General features: G+C 38.0%; 2 protein-coding genes across 4 annotated transcripts in view; both read right to left on the reverse strand.

The window, feature by feature from the left end:
- Nucleotides 1-5,925: 5,925 nt before the first annotated feature.
- LOC127633414 (sarcoplasmic reticulum histidine-rich calcium-binding protein-like) lies at nucleotides 5,926-13,480 on the reverse strand. 2 transcript variants are annotated; one of them, XM_052112490.1, is made up of 6 exons: nucleotides 12,561-13,480; nucleotides 9,897-9,994; nucleotides 8,764-8,832; nucleotides 8,184-8,258; nucleotides 6,404-6,440; nucleotides 5,926-6,244 (listed from the first exon to the last, which is right to left on the reverse strand). In XM_052112490.1, the coding sequence occupies exons 1-5, from the start codon at nucleotides 13,333-13,335 to the stop codon at nucleotides 6,423-6,425; spliced, it is 1,035 nt and encodes a 344-aa protein (XP_051968450.1). In that variant the 5' UTR covers nucleotides 13,336-13,480; the 3' UTR covers nucleotides 5,926-6,244; nucleotides 6,404-6,422. The 2 variants fall into 2 exon arrangements, with proteins under 2 accessions (XP_051968450.1, XP_051968448.1); XM_052112488.1 differs by having other exon boundaries at nucleotides 9,897-9,997.
- Nucleotides 13,481-16,474: 2,994 nt separating this feature from the next.
- LOC127633407 (transient receptor potential cation channel subfamily M member 4-like) overlaps nucleotides 16,475-22,119 on the reverse strand; it is a 42,557-nt gene continuing 36,912 nt past the window's right edge. For both annotated transcript variants that reach the window (XM_052112479.1, XM_052112478.1), the window contains exons 25-28: nucleotides 20,866-20,998; nucleotides 19,819-19,891; nucleotides 19,639-19,732; nucleotides 16,475-17,884 (exon numbers count right to left, since the gene is read on the reverse strand). In XM_052112479.1, coding sequence (XP_051968439.1) covers nucleotides 17,856-17,884; nucleotides 19,639-19,732; nucleotides 19,819-19,891; nucleotides 20,866-20,998 — 329 coding nt within the window. In that variant the 3' untranslated portion in view covers nucleotides 16,475-17,855. The remainder of the gene's footprint in view (nucleotides 17,885-19,638; nucleotides 19,733-19,818; nucleotides 19,892-20,865; nucleotides 20,999-22,119) is intronic.

The raw sequence follows: 22,119 nt of genomic DNA on the forward strand, positions 1-22,119 counted from the left end.
ATCATCAAGTACCTCTTCATGAAGACATTAGGGACCTGACAGCATTCATTACACATGAGGGCCTCTTCAGATTCCGTAGGGTACCTTATGGCTTGGCGTCTGCTCCATCTGCTTTTCAGAAAAGGATGGTTGTCATTCTAAAAGGAATTAAGAATGTTGCAAATTACCTAGATGACATCCTCGTCTGGGGACATTCACTACAGGAGCATGATCAAGCGCTAAAAGATGTGCTGCAACGTCTCAAAGATGCTAGATTGATGCTAAATTAGTCCAAGTGTCAATTCAGAAAGCAGAGCTTGAAATTTTTAGGACACATAGTGACTGCAAAAGGTAATCAGCTGGATCAGGAACATCTCTCCGCAATAGTCAATGCACCTGCACCATCAGATGCTGTTCAGTTACGTTCTCTGCTGGGAATCCTCTCATGGTACAATAAGTTTATTCCAAATTTCGCTACAGTAGTGGCGCTTCTGCGTGCATGCCTGAGGGACGACAGTGGATTTTACTGGTCTGATGAAGCTCAACAAAGCTTAGCTGAAGTCAAAGTGCTACTTGTACACAGTCCTGCTCTTGCACTATTTGACCCGGGGCTGCCAGTGGTCATTTCTACTGATGCGTCTGATTACGGATTAGGTGCTGTCTTTTCACAAATATACACTGATGTTCAAGAACATACTGTCACTTTCGCATCCAGAACGCTCACCCCAGCTGAACAGAAATACTCCACTGTTGAGAAGGAGGCTATGGCATGTGTTTGGGCAGTAGAAAAGTCACAGATTTACTTTGCCGACTGACCATCAAGCATTAACTACGCTGCTGACCACAAAAGGGAATGATAGAGCTGGTATACGCATAGCTCGGTTGGCTGCTCGTTTGCTCTGTTTTAACTACACAGTTCATTACCGTGTTGGATCTGAAAACCACACTGCTGATTGTTTGTCTCGCCTTCCCCTACCTCTTACTTCAGATGCAAAGTCGGATACAGAACCTGAGTTTGTTGCTTTACTGTCCACCAGTCCAACTGCCATATCTCTGGATGAATTTGCTGCTGCCTCTGCTCATTGTCCTGAACTCTCTGCACTGCATACACAAATTGTGCGTGGTTGGCAATCCATCTCCTGCTGCTTTGTATCATGTTCTATGTCCGTACTACACACTAAGACACGAGTTCAGTGTGCAAACTGATTTTGTGTTCAGAGGCTCTCGGCTGGTGGTACCTGGTGAATTGCTTGAGTCACTGGTTCGCATTGCACATGAGGGTCATCAGGGAATTATAAGAACGAAACAACGCCTACGTGAAATGTATTGGTGGCCCAAAATGGACACACTTGTGGCAGACAAAATCAGTGCCTGTCAGTTATGCCTTTCTTTGGATAGGACTGCCAAACCTTCTGTTGTGCCACTCCAGCCTGTTCCTTTGCCCTCTGCACCCTGGGAAAAACTGTCGATAGACATTGTGGGCCCTTTCGAAACTGCTGTCTGGGACTGTCGATATGCTCTGTCACTCATTGACTATTATAGTAAATGGCCCGAGGTAGCCTTTACTGCATCTGTGGCAACAAAACTAGTGATTTCATTTCTTACCTCTGTCTTCAGTAGACACGGCAATCCGACAACTCTAGTAAGTGACAATGGGCCTCAGTTCACTTTGCCAGAGTTTGATGCATTCCTGAATGAGAGAAACATTAAACACATTCGTACTTCGTTATATCACCCTGTTGCAAATGGAGCTATTGAACATTTCCACAGAGTGCTTAAAAGTACAATTCAATCAGCCATTCTACAATCAGCACCATGGAAAGTAACAGTGACTGACTTCCTGCAAATTTACCGGTACACTTCATGCTGTGACAGGTGTTTCCCCTTTTGAATTACTCCATGGAAGGAAAACGCGCACCCGCCTCAATGTTCTGAGACCTCCACCTTCTTGTCATGAGCATACACAAATGCAGAAGCGTGTTTCAGCATGGCAGGATGTCATGAAATCGCTCTTTGATCATAAGTATCGAGTATGTCATTCTTTCCGATAAGGGGATAAAGTGCGCATAAAGAAGCCACTACACGTACAAAAAGCTCATCCAAAATTCACTCCTCCAGTTGAAATTAAGGAAAAAATTGGCCCTTACACTTACATCTTGGAGGATAGAAAGAAGTGTCATGCATCATGTCTCGCGCCCGTGCCGACTAATGCACTGGATAATGGACTGACCACCAATGCTGAAAACGTGCTTCCGTCTCATGCTCCATTGTCCAAAAATGCAGTGGCTTCAGATGCTCGTGCGCTAGTGAAACGTCAAAGATGTGAGACAGTTTGGTTAAAAGACTATGTCTATTAGTCACAGAAATTGACATGGACTTTAAAAAAAATAAAAAATACTTTCATGAACATTGAAGTACTGTTATAATGTCCATATTGTTTATTGTTGGTGTTTCTTTGCATTCATTTAATGTGCTGTTTAGTGATTCACATACATGTGTAATTGTTGACACGTAACACATTTGATTTGTGTTTCATGCCCATTGTTGACTACAGAAAGAATTAATTTAAGTAATAGGAGAATATGTGATGTCCTTACATTAATACACCACTAGATGGCAATCAGTTCCTGGTGGTAGTTATGTAATGAGGGCGGAGAAGAGAAGAGTGAGAATGCTGCACATGTGCATGTTTAGTTGTCCTGTTGGTTCTGAGCATTTTTGATTAAAGTTTCCTGAAGGAATATCTTTTTAGTCTTTCTTGTCTACATGAAGACATAACAGATAGGAGCTGCACTGTCATGCCGCTTGTTTACATAGAAAAACAGCTTCCAGGGGCAGGGATGGATTACCGACTGGGCCAATGGGGACAGTGCCAGGGGCCCTTGAATGCCCTGCTGTAAATGCATTTCAGGGTGCTTATCATTTATGCCTGAATACAATAAAGGCAGAAACATTATTAAATCCCATTCAACCAGCCACAGTAGTAGAGGCGCAGAGGCCCCCCTTTCGCAGTGCCGCTGGTTGTGTTGCCAAAAGTAAGCCATGCACACCATCTAGTGGTTACATGTCACACTTCAGTCTAGAGATATAAATTAATTCCTCTATCTGCCTATCTGTATGCAGTTCTGCAGAGACTTCAGGTGGATCGGGTTCGGCTTCTGTTAGTGGCGCTGTATTTGCCATCTCAAGTATGGTTTTCGACTCAGTCAGAATAAACATCTGCTCTTTTGAATGATGGGTTATCCCCCGCTGTGGTTGATACCAATCTAAATGCTAGCGCTCCTTCAACGAGGAGGTTATAAAAGTTTAAGTGCCATATATTTGCTTCTTGGTGTACAGCGCAAAGTGAAAATCCCTGTTGGTACAGTGCTGGAATTTTTGCTGGAGTCTTAAATCTATGTTGCAGCTATAGCGGCTGAGCATGCGCTTATTAATGGAGTCTCATTTGTCATTCTCTTCTCTCTCGCTTTATTCCTGGTGGAAGACACGCCGTCAGGGGGGTCAAGGGACAGGGGGGCCCATGCAAAGGTCTATAATTGACACTTAATGGGATCAAGCACAACAATTTACTTACTGACTTACAGTATATCACCGAAAATAGAATGCATATGTATTTACATGATAAATACTTTCATTTTTATCATTAAAACACATTTCAACTTGTCATCTGATTCTGATACCCCATCCCCCCGCTGTTATTGTGAAAATGGTTCGGTTGAAACACCTGGCTAATCAGATGTGCGTAACACACACGATGTGCATTGTGCCAAGCGGGGACTGACTAGAGAGTCAAAATGCCTCATCAAAGGCTAAAATCAGGGGCACAAAAAAGACAAGAGAGCAAACAGAGAGCAAAAGATAACGAAAGAAGCAGAGATGCGATGGCCAAATTTCTTGCCAAGCATGAAGCACTAGGTATGACTAGGTATAGCGTGGCAAAAGCGAGGAGCTAGTGTAGACTAGCAAATAAAACTGCAGCTAGCTAGCTTAACCTTTAAATAACGTTAGCATGTTCACTTAACTAGATAAGATATCAATATAATAGATAAATATAAATGCCTTTATAAGTAGGGATGGGTACCAAAACCCAGTATTAAACGGGCCTCGGTGCTAAATTATTAAAGACTGTAGTATTGATAAGCTCCGACATTACTGTTCTTTTGAATGCTTTGGTGTAAATTATAATAATGCTGCTGCAGCCTCTCTACTATGTATCAGAGCTGTGCTCCACACACACACACACACACACTAGGGGTGACCAGATCCCAACAAACCAAATGTGGGACAAAGAGTATCTATGTTAATGTGGGACACGTTACCAATGCTGATTTTCCCCGGGGCTATGTAGGCAGCAAAGATGGTGAAAGGTCCACCTGCACTTGACCCACATGTGCACAGTTTGATTGATATCAAACACAGCCCCTTGATGACTTCCCTGCTTTCTTCACAGTCGTTGGATACAATTATTTTATTGACATTTTAGATTTGTTTCCAGTGAGATGTTGAGTTTATATAGTGTTGTAAACATTACTGTTGCTACTCTAGAAACAACATTATTTAAAAAAATAATATATTTTTATAAATTATTTAACAATTGATAACCAATAAGGAGTATCAATCAGAGTAATAATATTGATAAAATCCTAACTATACCCATCCATACTTATAAGGCAATTATATTGCAACCTGCTGGAATTAATAAAGCTTGCAATTAGCTCATTTTTACGCCTGAAGTCAGCAAGAAAATAATCAGACCCTTCCTATGATATCACACTCTATCAGCAACTGAGGGAGAGACGAGCATCCCCACCATGCAGAACAGGTCCACTGAGGGAGAGACTAGCATCCCTAAACAGTGAGTGAGTGAGTAACACAAGGATGGGTGGGTAGTTGTGGACGGTGTGGAGTGGGTGTGGATGAGGGTAGTGCCTCATCCAAGTAAGTTTTTCTTATTCAAGTTGGCAATAAGCATGTACAAGCAGCATACAAGCACTCCGTACAGTCAAAGTTTGTTGCACCCCCAATTTGGAAAATGTTGTCCCCCTGTCCTTAAATCCTGATGGCAGCCCTGGCTTGGGGTATGCATACATTTGTTAGATTTTTTAATATGGACAAAATTTTGACTCCTGCTTCCCAAGTTCTCTCTGTTGAACAGGAGTAAATTCATAATTCCTTTTATTCAGATGCTTTAGCTCACATGTGCGCCTCTATATTCTTTCCACGTGGGTTAGACAGTTGGCAGTTATTGTTCGCATGGTTTGAATGTATTTCGTTCCCATAGCGATCATACACAGCTTGAGTTCCACGAAAGGGAACGTCTCAGTTACATACGTAACCTTGGTTTCCTGAGGTTAACGAGACCATACTCTCTAGCAGCTGTATAGGCTCGAGCCTTGTGCAGAAATTATGACTCGATGGCACAAAAGCGAGCACCTTTATGGAGCCATTGACGTAGCTCCATTGGGGGCGTTGTTTAAGTGGCATTAGCCAATAAATTGGTGTGATTGTATAAGGGCTTCAGATCATGTGACACTCGGACATTGTCCCATAGCGATCATACGCAGTGTCTCATTTCCCTCAGGGAACCAATATGGTGACACTGTGATATAAATACTTCAAAAAAGAGTTTAAGTCTACACTTTATTTAAAAATGCATACTTTATTAAATTAAATTTGAATATGTGGAATTTAGGAAAAGTGCTTGTCTAACTATCCAAACCAGCAAAAATTTTCTAAATGTATCAAGTTGCATTGTTACAAATGGAGGCTTTCTTTATTGTATATATAATATAAAGTATGTATTTATTCAGATTGACACACACTCCCAAATTATACCCATTTATTTAGATAAGAATAGCTTAATCTGAAACCAGTAACCAGAATGACATTATATGATTTGAAGTACAGTTACATACAGTACATACACCATTGACATAAATTCTTGGAAATTGAGACTGAACTGAACATTTTTGTAAACGCAGATCTCTATTATAAATGACAATAATTAAACTGAATATTCATATTTCGTTTTTATTCATTCAGTCTGTAAAGTCATCATTAAAGTGCTTTTAAATGGTAAACAGAAAGTTTCCCAGTTATCTATCTAGGATTAGGTTGTCCAAGTTCACTCCCAATGTTGGACACAAAGCTAAAGTTCCAAGATCTTCCCTACCGAACTTCCTATACGACTACAAATGAATGGTTTGACTTCTAGTCTGTAGTTCGCTGTTCTGTGAAGAGTATTCAGAGTAATATACTCACAGTCCTGTGAGGTGACGTGGAGGCCAAGCACAGAGGTGAGAAGAACAAAAAGAGAGGGAATGAGTCAACAGTATGAACTTACACTGATAAAGTTATAAATATAAATTATAACATGATCGTTCGGCAAAGAAATGAGGGTGTTGGGTGGATGTTTCATGCTTACTGGTAGAGAGAACCGCTCACTATGTCAAGAATTCCACCTAGAACCAAACAAATGTCAAATCATTGTTCCAGAAAATCATTTAAAAAGATGAAAAGCAATCTTATAAAATATATAGGAGTGAAAAATTAGGTACTTGGATCAGTTTGAAGTGTATTATATTATGTATTATTATTATGTTTTATTATTGCGTATATAATTTTCCAAATCTTTGAAACCGGTTGACATTTCAGCTAAGCAGGAGAGTGAGTATTAAAAAAAAAACAGTTTTAATTCACTACTTGGAAAGTGATTGAATTAATGTTATGAGATGCACACATTTTATTTCTGTCTTTCAATATATAAAGTCTTCTATGTAAAATGGGTAATAGTTCATAAATATGCAGTACGTTTTGGAGGCCGAGCTATATTGTGAATATAATTATGGCTAAAAGCAACCAGGATTTTATTCACAATATAGACTTGTACAGCCTTATTGCTTTCAAAAGCAAATTTCCATTAAGATATGAATATATTTCATAAAATATTTTCTCACGGTGCTGTGTTTTCACACTTGGTGTGTTTCAGCTGTCCTAAATGCAAAAGCATATGGCGAGGAACAGACTCGTACATCCAAGAGCTCTGTTCTTTCAGTGTGTTGTAACATGAGAGTTTATGAAATAAACTGGTGTGAAGTAACGCAATTACTGTGTTTTTATTATTGATCATTGCTATGGGTCATTGACAGATCTGTCTGACTTTATTAAAATGAGAAATCATTTAACATTTTTGTTTAAAACAAAGTATGAACTATGTAATTTAAAAATCTCAAATTCATAGAAATGTAATCTTTCTGTCTAATTTGGTTTGATCATGTTTTGAAAAACATAAAAATAAATGTATGTAATAAAAATTGTATGACTTTAAAAATGTAATATGGTGTAACCATCAAGTAAAAGATATTAAAACACTTTAATTGCACCTTGAAGACATGAAAATGTACACAACTTGATCTTTAATTTTCAAAATTTCAAATTTTTTTAACTTGAAAAGTATTTATAAATAATTGTGTGTATATATATATATATATATACAAATGTCATTGTTTATAGTTTTTTTTGGGGGGGGGTCAAAAATATCAAGAAGGTTTTTTAGGGTTACTTCATATGACCTGAAAGATGTAACTTTTTATTAAAATGTCAAATTATCTGATATATATACATGTCAAACCTTACTCCCAGTCTTGACCGTCTAAAGGGGTCCTCTGTATTATTTCGATTTTTTTCTTTGATTTTTTCTCTTTTTTTTTTTGTCACATGACAACACATTACCACATTGACTGGATGTCTGGATGTTTGCACCAGATTACATTTTTTACTTAAAGCCCCAGAAAAAAATAGCAAAACTCAGTAATTGAGAACTTGTTTATCATAGAACGGGTGTTTTCAAGTAATTGTTTTGTGTGAATCACATTTTTATGTATTTTTGAATACCTTAATAGATTCTGTCAATAAAATTACCATTATGCTATGTCATTCACTCTGGACACGTCATGCCTGGTTTTAAATTCCACACTTGACATTTGCATTTGTGTCCAGTTCAGTTTTAATGAACATTGGTGTCTTTTATTATGTTGTTGTTTCTGTCATTTTATAAAGACAATAACAGTCTCAAAGCTGAGCATTAGCGTCCCCACAGTCACAAATATCTTATTGTGTTATTTTACTGTATTTGAGTGGGTATACTATTTTAGTCATTTAGGGTGTGGTTAATATTAGTGCAGTTGTTCAAAAATTTGTCTCACTGATGTTTGAAGCATCCTTCCTGGCTGGCAGACTGTCTCACAGATCAAAGGACAAATGTAGCAGTACGAACAATTCTGTCGAAGCAGAAACAAAACTGTAAGATCGCATCTGTTGCTCAGTTCAGTTGGTACTTTATATTTTCATAATTCAAAATGCATATTTATGTCTTAACCATACCTAATCTGTTTAAGTGGTTTGGCTGGGTCGTACATAACAACGCTGGATTAACCAATGATCTGAGTTTAGGGAGGGCCGACTTTTTTGGCATTATTTTAGCCAATAAAGGGAGTTTCTGTGCCACTATTGGCACCAAATGGAATTGCAAATATAATAATTGTTTTTTATTTTATTTGTATTTTTTTAAATCCCAGACTTCTACCACTCCTTTCTATTGCCCCATGTCCTGCATTCGTTCGGTCTAACAATTCATCCCACAACAAAATCATGCCATTGGTTGTCACATTGGACCACTCAAACATACAAACCGTGTTTTGAAACTTGTGTTTACTTTATATGGAAAGTCGACCTTTAAATTGGCTTTCTTACAGTAATTCTCTCTACAAATTGTACTGCACTTACTTCACACTGTTGGCAGTGTGCTGATGTGTCTCCCTCCTCACAGGGGCATTTGTCACAGCTACCACAGTGCTGAGAGGAGAAAAGGAGAGGCAAACAAAGATAGAGTCAGACTGTAGTAAGTAACACTTCATCTCTTTATTGGGAAAGCTCAGAAAGGGAACGCAACAAATGTATATTTCAGCAAGTACATGGGGTTATGCTAGTGAGTTAATAATGGGCGACAATAATACCTCATGCACTGATCATGGTCATGGTGACATGTCATGGTGGTTTCATGAACGTGCATTTGTGTGAAAGTTTTTAACATACACTTTTTTTTTAACAGCCACAACATTAAAACCACCTGCCTAATATTGTGTAGGCTCCCATCGTGCCACCAAAACAGTCCCAACCCGCATTTCAGAATAGCATTCTGAGATTACATTCTTCTCACCACAATTGTACAGAGCGGTTATCTGAGTTACCGAAGACTTTGTCAGTTCGAACCAGTCTGGCCATTCTCTGATGACCTCTCTCATCAACAAGGCATTTCCATTCACAGAACTGCCGATCACTGGATGTTTTTTTTGTTTTGTTTTCTGCAGCATTCAGAGTAAATTCTAGAGACTGTTGTTCCTGAAATTCCAGGAGATTAGCAGTTACAGAAACACTCAAACCAGCCCATCTGGCACCAACAATCATGCCACGGTCCAAATCACTGAGGTCAAATTTTTTTCACCATTCTGATGGTTGAAGTGAACATTAACTGAACCCGTATCTGCATGATTTTATGCACTGCACTGCTGCCACACGATTGGCTGATAAGATAATTGCACGGATGATTGTTGGTGCCAGATGGGCTGGTTTGAGTATTTCTGTACAGACTTTGAAAACCGCATCTAGAGATTCCTGCCTTCTGTTGCACTTTGCCAAGGTGTCTTTGAGCACAAGAATGTGTCATCTGTGGAGAAAGTGTTGCCTGCTCTCACTGATTTGACCAGGCATGTTGCCTGAACAGCTGGAGTTGCAATGACTGGCCCATACTGCCACAAATTCACACAAAACTGTCATACACACATTACTCATTACTCAAACAGAGGACCTTCAAATGTATGTCAATTCTCATGTTAGTAACGTAAGCGTTAGTGGTTTACCTCACAGACCGAGCAAAGTTTACAGAAAGAGCCTGAGCGGTACTCTGCATCTTCTGTGGAGGGTACTTCTTCCTCCTCTACATTTATCTCCTCAGAATCTACTGCAGAGCGAGGGAAAGATGAGGATAAACAAATGATCTTCATTAGTAATGGGTAAGGATAGAACATGCACAAAGGGTGACTTGTGTTCATTTTACAAGTGTGCATTTACAATCATTGTTTGAGAAAACAAGTGAACACAAATTAAATGTAAATAGCAATATTCTGATTAGTCTATTATTAAAGACCCCATTAAATCACATAATGAGCACAGTTTTCTTTGCTGTGTTGACATATTTTCTATTGAAACAGTAATTTGGGGCGGGACATAACAACAGAGCAAACAGAGGTGGACTAAAATTCACAAAACACATATTTTGCTTTCATGGGGTCTTTGAATCATCTTATGAGTCTCTATAAATTATATAAAAATTATATAACAATTATAGATCTATAATTAGCCTATAGCTTTATGATATGGGAATGACCTCAACATTATGATCAACAGCAAATAATATTTTTTTTTAGAATAAATTCCCTTGACAATTTAATGGCTATTACGTTTGGTAATAAACATCTAAAGGTCATTTCTCATCTGACAGTAGTAAGAGAAAAGCTAGAAGGCGGTTGAGAGTGTGTCACTGAGATATTGTTGCTTTGTTCAATGTGATGGCAGCTACAACTGAATTGCACTCAGCCCGTAACTTTATCATGGTGATTTGGATATAATGTATATTAAGATTCACCAGGGGCCATCCTGACATGCAATATCCTGTGACATATATGCTGTGTGGTATGTTCATGTCAACAGCATTCAACTAGAAAGGACTTAAAGCAGTTGGAATATTTCAATATAACAGCATTTAGCTGTTCAGATATAGCAAGCTATTTTAGGGCTGAGATTTGCCTTCACAGACCCACTGTGGGGTGTACACAGGACTTTCCACAGCTGACAGTGGCTCTGTTACATAGCCTAGTGAGCTGCCTATGTAGGCATCAAAAGGTGCAATCCAGACGCGAAGCCTGTTCTAAAAGATTTAAAGTCTTTTGGACAGATTCTAGATAGAATAGGAGACAGTAACACTGAATATGGTAGCTGTATGAATGGAAGTCCCGTTTTTCAGTTAAAAGAACCAATCAGCTTATTGATAGAGAAATCACGTGTCAGTTTATTTAAGAACGCAAATGTGCATTAGTTGGGGCAGACTGTTTTGGAATGGTCTGAGCTATAGAAGCACAATTTGTATACAATTTTTGTCATATTATACTGCTGATTTGAAAAGTGTTCAATCGTAATCTTTACCAACCGTTTTGGAGATTTTGGTCTTTTCCCATTAAAATAGATAGGAGCTGTACTTGTATCCATAGAAAATAGTATCACACAGGCTGTCCGGGTCATTACAAACATCCGCCAAGTGGCATGACTAGACTTAAAGGTTCACCACTACCTGTGAAGAGCTGCAAACTTAGGAAAAAATAAGTGGCAAATCTGCGGCAAGTTTGCGGCTAGTTTTCCAGAACTCAAGATGTTTTTGTAATGGACTTCGATTGAAAGTATCAATTAAAATGTAATATAATTTAAAATGTACCATTTTAACAAATACTGTGTGATTCTTACTAGAGTATTAATAAATTATCATGTTGTTAGCTTAGCAACATGCTAACACTAAACTCTATTGAAATAAATTGTAAGTCGTGTCTCGTGTACTTCACCTGAGGAGCTATTTGTATGATGCACAGACATGCTTTTTACATGATGCTGGATTACTCTACACAACTTTTAACATCTGAATACATTCTAAAATACTCTGTATCACACATTTACAGACCACATCAGATGTAAAAAATAAACCATGAAGCAGTGCTGTTATGGTTGCTGCAACTCTGTGTTCCGAATTGCAAAAGACACAGGCCAAACGTATTTGGGTGCGATCATGGGTGGGAAGATGTGGCCAGTATGGCCTCTAAAGACTGCTAAGTCAGTTGGGGGGTGAATGGTGTTAAGAGTTAAACTTCAGTTTAACTGCCTGTTTGCCATCTCTATTTCTTCATCATATGATTTCAGATTGGAGTCGTGGAGCATCGTATACCATGAGATATATATATAGTCAGCTCAAATATGTCAAACATCTTTGATATCCTCCGACTGGATGGAATCATAGTCTAAGGGAAAGAAATCAGTCTGTAGCCATGATAAACTATGCAACTTTCAGTCAAATCTGTCAAGTCCGACTGGTCCAAAATCTGCAGACTGGAGGCGACTCGGCCTGACTGCAAATCGGTGCTAAAACCAGTTTTAGTTGTGCTTTGTAATCCATCCTTTAGAAAATAAGCTTTATATGTATGCAATAGACAGCAAGGCAACTCACTAGGTTTTGAAACAGAGCCAGTGATTATTGCAAATAATTAAACACAAAAAAGAGAAGTTTTGTTTTGAATACTCTAGAATGCGCACTGCTGAACCTTAATCTCTGGTTTAAACTGCTTGTAGTAATTGAAAGTATTTGTAAGTTAAAGAAAATGACTTACAGTATGGATTGTGTGAATGGTAATGATAATCTGGCTAGAGATAAAGAGGGTGTTGTTTCTATATGTGGGCTATTGAAAGATTAATGTAGTCATTACCTTCAGTGTCATCCCCAGCGGTACCCTCTACGGACTCTTCAGCTTCCTCATTCTCACTGGCCTCCTCTTTTTCCTCAACCAGTTCAAGATCCTCTGATTGTTCATCTGCTTCCTTTTCTTCTTCATCAGTGTCCTCATTATCTTCATTCTCATCAGCAGCTACCACTTCCTCATTTACCTCTTCCTCTTCTTGCTCAGCCGGTGCTTCCTCCTCCACCTCCTTTGCTGCTTCTTCCTCCTCTATCTGTTGTGCTGCTTCCTCTTCCTCTGTTGTTGCTTCCTGCCCTTCTTCCTCCACCTCCTCTGCTGCTGCTTCTTTCTGCTCCTCCTCATCATTTGTTTCCTCCTCCTCTGCTTCTACCTCCTCCTCTTCTACTTCTTCCTCACTCTCGTCATCTGTGGCTTCTTCTGTTTCCTCCTCCTCTGCTGCTCCTTCCTCGTTCTCAATCTTTTCCTCCACCACTTCCTCTTTCTCAGACACTCCCTCCTCTGCCCCACTACCAGGAGCTGCCCCTTCCTCTCCATCATCCCCTTCATCTGCTTTCACATCTCCTTCTTCATCCTCTCCGGTGTCATCAGCCACCTCCTCAGATGAGTTTCCACCCTCTTCATCATCAGATGCATCCTCTTCCTCACCTCCAGTAATATCCAGACCCCCCTGCTCCTCTGCCTTCTCAGTTTGCTGCCCCTCTTCAGCCTGTACAATATCCTTAAACGTTCCAGTGCTGAGCAAAACTATGAAAAGCCCAAGAAACCAGCCGCGTGACGCTTCCATTTTGCAGTCACTCACTCACACAATTATGGCAGGGAAAACCAGAAAGTCCAGTCTACAAAAATGTGCTTGTATCCACCCTAGAGGTTTTTAATGAGTTGAACTGCACCCAAAATCACATAAAGGCCAAGGCAACCCTTTAAACTAACTTATCTATCCTCCAGATAGAATTAGAGAGAGTTAGTGAAGTGACAGAGAGGGGCTGGCTTCTGTTGTTTGCCCACATGTACTTTGACACCATTCAGAGGACAGTGTGTGGAACTGAGGAACATACTGAGGTGATTGACAGGGCCACATGCTTCTAATGTCCTTTATTACATCATTGTCTATGTGAGTATTTGAGTTGGAGAGAGAGAGAAAGTGAGATAAACAAGAACTGACCAGATATGTTGAAAACAGATGATTAGGGCAGGGGTTGGAAGGTACAAATAAGCTTTAGCACCAACACCAGACAAATGCAGTGAAGTCTGCACCATTTTGACACATCTCATTCATGGCTGGGTCTGGCAGGTAGGTGTGAAGCTATATAAAGAGGCTCTCAATAGCAGCAGTACATTACATTATCTGGCGTTCAATAGATATTTCAGCTGCTGAAACTCCATCCCACTCAATCAAGTCAAGTCAACATTTATATATAAAGCACATTTAAAACAACAGAGGTTGACTCAAAGTTCTGTACAATCCTGATACACAATGGAAACACATAAAAGTGCAACAATCAGGAAAATTCAACCTGATATTTAAACATGATCAAAAGCTAGAGAATAAATCTCACTCCTGGCCCGGCCACACCCTCCTCCTCGTCATAGGAGATTATTCCAAAGTTTGAGCACAGCTACAGAAAAGGCCCGATCGCCTTTAGATTTACAGTGACAATGGGGCACACACAAAAGAAGTTGATCAGAGGACCAGAGGGGGGAGAAGGAAGAAAGAAAGAGGTCACTGATGTATTGAGGTGTGAATCCACTGAGTGCCATATGCACAAAGAGAAGGATTTTAAACACAACCCTGAACTTCAGAGGAATCCAGTGAAGAAATGCTAAAACAGGGGGTATATGATCCCTCTTTTTCTACCATTAACAGCCTGGCTGCATTTTGAACTAGTTGTAAATGTGATAAATCCGATTCAGGGAGGCCAATATACAACGAGTTACAATAATCTAGCCGTGATGTAATTAAAGAATGGATGACGATTTCCAGATCTTTACTTGAAAGAAAATGTTTGATTTATGCAATAGATCTGAGGTGAAAGAAGTTTCTTTTAATTACAGCACTAATCTGTTTATTAAGAAGTAGTAAAGTGTCTAAAGTCACTCCGAGGCTTTTGACATGCTTTTTGTACATTTAAGGAAAGAGATCCAACATTTAATATCTTCAATGTACTTCAAGGGATTTGATGTATTTCTTAAAAAATAGAGGAAGCATGTAGAGGAAAAAGAGTAAGGGGCCTAGAATGGACCCTTGAGGAACACCACACCATAGTGGGGTGGATGACAATGAAAATGTCCCTATGTTTACAGAAAATGTCCTATTTTTTCAAATAGGAGGCAAACCACTGCAGAGCCAATACCTGGATGCTGACCATAGGTAGAGATTGATGTTAAGGTCTTGCACAGCATTAAGATCTTAGTGTTGAGCACCGCATTAAGATCTAGTACTAAAACAGCGCATGAGCCTGAATCCAAGAAGAGATACCAGGGCATACACATTCGAGACACATTTTTTCAAGTTTCAATCTACATTTAATATGACACGGCATCCCAAAAATGTGCACTGTAAAAATGAGAGGAGAGAGTAAAAATGTCTGTAATTTTAACAGTAAAAGAATGTAAAATCACTACAGTAAAAAAACATTAATTGGTTAATAGGCAGTTATCTTAACATATATGGTAAATAAATATTTAAGACAATACATTACATTTTACATTCAGTTATTTTGAAAATGATGTTTTTAAATGTAAAAAGTATGATTTTACTGTATAATTAAAAATAAATTTTTATGGTAAACTATTGTTAAAATAATGGTTAAAAAACAAACAAACTTTTGTTTTTAAAAATAAAAACAATAATCTAGCATTTCCAGAAGTCCCTGCGTGACCATCACACATCATTATTATATTGTATTTTATTTGTTTTATTTTTTTTGTATTATTTTAGTCTCACATGTGTTACTCTGAAGGTGTTTGTGTGAGTGACTCTCTGCAAAGTCTCTACATGTGTAATAATTATTGCTCCTGGAAGGGCCACTCTTGCTTGAGTCATTATGTGGCATTTTGTAGTTACTACAGTGACTTAGAATACATTTTAAAGTGAAAAGTAGACTTTTATAGTAAATCATAAATATAGTATATAGCACATAATGATTCATCCATTGATGAACTCAATTGTAAAATAGATCCCTGTGGACAGTAGGCCACTGAAAATCTTATGTTTAATGGAAAAATCCAAAAAATACTGTATATATGACCTATACAGTCACCTTTTGTATTTTCTTATCAATGTTTTGTCTGCCAAAATAATGTCATGTCTTTTAATTATCTGATATTTTTATACTACTATAACTGAATATTATTTATTATATATTGGTAATTATTTTGATGATTATATAATGAATTATATGTATTTGGGGATGTTTGTTTAGAAAATGTTGATAAATGATTAATTGCAATTCATTTGATATATTAATCTGCATATTTAATTCAATGAAACATTTAATCGATTGACAGCCCTAATTATATTATATTGGTTATCTTTTATCATAGTGTTCCTCAAACCTTCTTAATTTTAGAGAGTTTGTTCCAATTGACTCATTCTGGACATAATTAAACACAATCATTAATATCATTGAAGGGATGGTTCACCCAAAAGTGAAAATTCTGCCATCATTTTCTCACCCTTATATTGTTCAAAACGTATATGATATTCTTTCAGACTCAGTGACTATTTACTTTCATAGTATGAATAAAAGAGGGCATTTCAGAATTCATTGAAATCTCTCATGATTGATACAACTTGAGGGTAAGGAAATTACAAAATAATTTTCAGTTTCAGTTGAACTAACCCTTTAAAGTTGCCATTATTGCAATGATTAACTATTTAACAATCGATATAGTGGGTGAAAAGAAGACTCATCAAGCAAGTACCTGAGCTTGTTTAATGTTCTAATGTTATGACAGTTCTATGGGCAATTATGGAGAATTTTGCTCTTGAGAAAATCTAACAGAGAATTTACAATTTAACAAAGACTTTGAGTATACACAAATCAAAAAGTACCATATGGAACATGATTAAGTACCACATATTGCATGTACTGCATGTACTTCTAGCTTTCAAATTCGTTTTTGAGGGGAGAGGTTTGGGGTGGAGGAAAGAGATCGAAGGACCGTCATTGTCCCTGAAGTAGAATTGCAATGCAGTACATGCACTGTTATGGTGAGGTTGCCAAAAATTATAGTCCTTTCAATAACGACCACATGTTATGGTGTCAGAAATTCTATTAACAATCACAATGTTGTCCAATATAAAAACAATAAGCAAAATGATTAACCACACACACACACACACACACACACACACACACACACACACACACAAAATGTAATGTGATATAAATACTCAAAGACCCAAAATCCAAGAACAGTTAACAGTATGCAATTACAGTTGTAGTGGATGCGACTAGAGTCGAATTTACGAAAAGGTTTGAAAAATATCATGACATAAAACACATTTGTTCTACATCTAAATGTAAACATGCAATGCCGTACTTAAGGTGCGATACAAAGTTTGCTTAGTTTTTGTCCATATTTGAGTGCAAGAAACACATTAGATATTTAATTCATTTGGTATGTTAAATAATATTCTCTGTAAACATAAACAGAACATAATAAACTGTGTTGAATATTAAGCTTATTGCATGTACCGTAACATTATTTCAAGAATTACATAATACATATAAATCGCTTAGAGGTCTTTTGTTCACAAACAATAGTTGACATAAGATGAACAATGGTGTGAATGTATGGTACAAGAGGACAAGAACAATATGTTTGTTCCCACTGTAGTTTATGAGCCATGCCACTTTGTATTTTTTGAAAGACATGAATCAAAATACAGGACAAAATATTTCTTATTGTTTTGTAATTATAACTGTATTAAATCAGATTCTATGAGCGCAATACATAATAATACTCTGACTTTAAAAAGATGTAAACCTACTAACAATATGCTTTTAAGAACATGTTCATTTGATCTATGACTGTAACGTGGCATTGTTGACCTTTGAGTGTGCAGTATGTCCTCTTAATTCTGTGCACTTCCCCATTCACATGGAAAAGAGGACAGGTCACCTGGGTGTACTAAACTGTCAAGAGCAGGATGAACCATTAAAAAGGCCAGGATGACCGATTTAAAAATGGAAAGCAGAACAATAAATTCAACACCTTCACTGGCTCTCTGTGCCTTCTTGGTTTATGTGTCCGTGAGAGCAGGGGACAGCAGATGAATACAGGAAAGAAGGCTATTTCTTATTTCTCAAGGGAGGCTGAAATTACGGCTGAGGAAAAGATGATAAATCACAACCACATCAGTTTATGTTGGAAATGAAACACAATCTTCAAACTGTCAGTGAATGTCAAATACATTCACTACTGTATGCATTTAAGACTTATAGACTAATGCCCCATTCACACCTACAGCAATTGTAGAAGAGGTTGCTGGACTGTTGGCCGCTAGCAGGTGTTTCTAATGCTGGATGCCCTGATATTATTGGTGGGCTGCGCAATTGGCCATAGCTTTATAAGGATCAGATCAGAAATGTGATGCATTGCTGGTAAAAATAAGATGTCATTCTACTTTGATAACAATTAACTTTCGCGCTACTCAAAATTAACATTCTGAAGGACAAAATGTTTGTATATGTTGCAGCTGAAAAGTCTATGATGCATCATTTCATAAAGAAGATGAATGACTATCAATGCATTAGTCAAACTAACTTGGAAGGTAAGTGGTTCCTGACAAGGTTTTCCATGTGTGGTTTTATTAATGTGGGTATATAAAATGGATAGTTCGCCCAAAAATAAATGAATTTCATTTACTCACCCTGTTGTTTCAAACCCGTATGACTTCTGCGAAGCTCAAAAGGATGAATTTTGAAGAATGTCTCGTTCGCTGATTTCAATACAATGGCAGTTTGTAGTGACTTAACTTAAAGTTTAAAAAGGGCCCAAGAGGGTTATGAAAGTAGTCCATGCGACTAGTGCGTCATCTTCCATGTTTTCTAAAGGCATATGATACACCGATCAGCCATAACATTAAAACCACCTGCCTAATATTGTGAAGGTCCCCCTCGTGCTGCCAAAACAGCGCCGACCCGAATCACCGAATAACATTCTGAGATGATATTTTTCTCACCACAATTGAACAGAGCTGTTATCTGAGTTACCGTAGACTTTGTCAGTTCGAACCAGTCTGGCCATTCTCTGTTGACCTCTCTCATCAACAAGACATTTCCATCTGAAGATGATTCCAACAATCATGCGACGGTCCAAATCACTGAGATAAAACAATTTCCCCATTCTGATTGTTCATGTGAACATTAACTGAAGCTCCTGACCCGTATCTGCATGATTTTATCCACTGCACTGCTTCCACATGATTGGCTAATTAGATAATCACATGGATCACTATTGGTGTCAGATGGGCTGGTATGAGTATGAGCTATGGCAGAAGTCACCATTAAATAACTAAAATTTTGTGTTGTTTTTAAAAAAACCTATCATATGCCTTCAGAAAATGTAGAATATGAAGCCTGAGTCGCATGGACTAATTTTAAGATAATTTTCTTATATTTTTTAAGTGGTAGAGTCACTATCAACTGCTATTGTACTGAATTCAGCAAACAGGACTTCCTTTAAAATGCCTCTTGTGCTCCAAAGAAAAAAGAAAGTTATATGGGTTTGGAACAATATGGGGGTGAGTAAATGATGATGCATTTAACATTTTTGGGTGACCTATTCCTTTTACGTCTCCATCTTGTCTAAACTCAACTACAGTAACAGATCAGATGAGCTCCAGTGTGTTCCCTCCCATTTGTAGTCCCTACATCATGTCACCGCACACTTTAATAAACTCTTCTCAACTAACTTTGTACATAACTGGACATCCTTGCATCGTAAACAGTCCCTGAATCTCATGTTGACGGAAATCATCAACTCTCATTGAAATTGTATGGCTTCCAGATGCTTTTCTCAGTAGATTGTTGTAGGTGTGAACACCACTCAAGAATTTTGATATAAAAAGCAGGTGTACCTTTGCGAGAAGGGTGCACTTTGCTGGGCTTCACTACACTGCTTTGAGACAGAGATTCCATTATCCACAGAAGAGAAGATGTACAGAACTCCATCTGCATATAGGTGAATATTAAGCTTTGAACAGCAGATTTACATAAAGCATACAGTGTAATGTAAGCATCACAACATGTGCTCTTACATCTGATTCTAGTGTTCTCAGTCTGCGATCAACATCTCTGATCTCTGCAACCTTTTTGAGAACACCATCCATTCTGCAACATGCACAAAGAGAGACACATTCAGCATTATCTTGAAGAAACAACAAGGTTTACTATTTTTAATCTGTTAAAAGGAGTTATATACATCTTTAACATTTTATTTTTATCCCTGTGGGCCAAATTAGTCAAGGTTTTTTTTTTTTTGTTTTTTTTGTTTTTTTTTTTGTTTTTTAAGCAAAAACATAATATTCAAGATTTAATTTTTTCATAACCATTACCACACACTCCCTTTATAATTAAAGGGCCATTTTGATATTGTACCCATATGTAAACACCCTATTCGAATGTGAAATATGTAACAATGCTTAATAACAGGTTGTGAGTTTGCGGTCTTGGTCAATATTGAGATATTCAACTTTTGGTTGTTTAGGAATACTAGTATCTATCCTAATTCCTTCTTATATACACATTGAGCAGGCTAAGTTGCTAAATATTTAATTGATGTTGTTGATTGGTAAATGTATTAATGTATCTATCTGATGTCAAAGTTGTGGAATTTCAAACTCTCAAATTTCAAATTTTTGGTTTAAAACATATGAAATTCTGATTTTCATAATAAGATCTCTACAAAAGTTTGCATTGCTGGTGTACCAGAGACTATTTAGCAGAGATGGGTCACTTCTATTAAAATGAATGGGTGAAATTGGAACACTCAACCAAAGTGCCCAACAGTCAACAGATGTAGAAAGGAAGTCACACCTTACAGGTAAAAGAGCAAATCACCTTTTAGACACAGACATCGCCTGTCAATCAACTTGAGAATGCGCAGGCACATTAGCTATACATTATAGTGCCAGGAAAATTGTGTTTTTCTTTTGCAATGTTTTAGTAATATGATTTGTATTGTCAAATTTTATTACTGATAAACTATTACTGAGCTTCACTGTCACGACTGGAAATAGCCTCTTGATAGCGTTCCAAAGACGACCAGTGGACTGACTTGCTAGAAAGACTTTGGGTGTACTCACTTGGCAGTAATCTGTTTTAGCCTCTCGGTGTCTGTCCCTCTTTGTTTTTTGTACTCGACAGCCAGGAAACTTTCCTTCTGGAGGTTCTCCCATTTCACCAATTGGTTTGCTTCTTTACCCTTCAAATCCAAGGCTGTTCAAAAAGGAAAATGAAAGACACACAAACTTAACATCAATATACATATTTCTAAAATACTTTTTGAGGAATTGGATAGTTCCCTAAAACTAGAGATAGACTGATTATCAGTTTGACCAATATTTGTTTTAACAGATAGTCAAATGTTTTTACTTAAATGGTTAAAGGTACTGCCATATAAAAATAAGTGCTGCCATTCGTTGGGTCTCGTATCCAAGATTAATGTGATGGGCAACTGTAAATAAGCTGTTTGTAGTTTTATTTCACCTAAAAGTGTAATACTGTGGCACTATCAAAGCATTCCCCTGTTTATCCAGCCTGACACAGCCACATTGCCTCGACTGATGGTTTGAGTTTGCAGGACTATCCGTTTGTACAACCAATGGATTTTTTAAAAAATCTGAAAACAGTGATTGTTTGCAATTCCGTTTTGTGACACTAGTGACTCTGAAATTACACACGTCAGCTTTATAAGATTTGTTCTCCAACAAATGAAAATTTTCTGATCATTTACTCATCCTCATACCATCTCAGATGTATTTGACTTTCTTTCTTCAGCAGACAACAAAGCAAGTTCAAGGTCAGTTATTTATTTTCAATTTCCTTTCTTTTGAAACGACGGTAACATCATTATAAATAAATGTAAACACCAATATGTATCTATATATAAGGTAGCTGTACTCTCCGTTCTCTCTGACTATGATGCTGTGGCGTGGCTCTTAAGTCTCCCTCCGCCATCACCATAATGAGAGACAGGTTTTAAAGACCGTTGTGAACCACGTGACGAGCCTTACCACTCTCTCTCTCCCACAGACCGACACATGACCACACCCCCCATGCCACATGCACCCACTGCTGACACAGGCCAGGGAAACATCCGGCCATCAGATATCTGACATCAGAGTAGCTAGGCACAAACTTTCGGTAGTAGCCAGCCAGCCAGCCAGCCAAAAGTACTGCATTACCCCCTTTTGGTCTTGGGCGCCGGGCAGGTTGCGATCGCCGCTGTTTTGTCAACCTGTGTATGCACCTACCCGTGCCCCAAGTGGAACCCCAGATACCTAACTTACACCCGCCCAATTGCGCACTTTTTCGGGTTGGCTGTGAGCCCCACCTCT

Source organism: Xyrauchen texanus, chromosome 40, assembly GCF_025860055.1.
Source record: "Xyrauchen texanus isolate HMW12.3.18 chromosome 40, RBS_HiC_50CHRs, whole genome shotgun sequence".
NCBI classification, from domain to species: Eukaryota; Metazoa; Chordata; class Actinopteri; order Cypriniformes; family Catostomidae; genus Xyrauchen; species Xyrauchen texanus.

Coding starts and splice junctions, on each gene's coding strand:
- LOC127633414 (XM_052112488.1), bottom strand. CDS start 13,335: ATGGAAGCGTCACGCGGCTGGTTTCTTGGGCTTTTCATAGTTTTGCTC. Junction 8,833..9,896: donor AACTTTGCTCGGTCTGTGAG/GTAAACCACTAA, acceptor TTCTCCTCTCAG/CACTGTGGTAGCTGTGACAA. Junction 8,259..8,763: donor CACACTGCCAACAGTGTGAA/GTAAGTGCAGTA, acceptor CTGCTTCGACAG/AATTGTTCGTACTGCTACAT.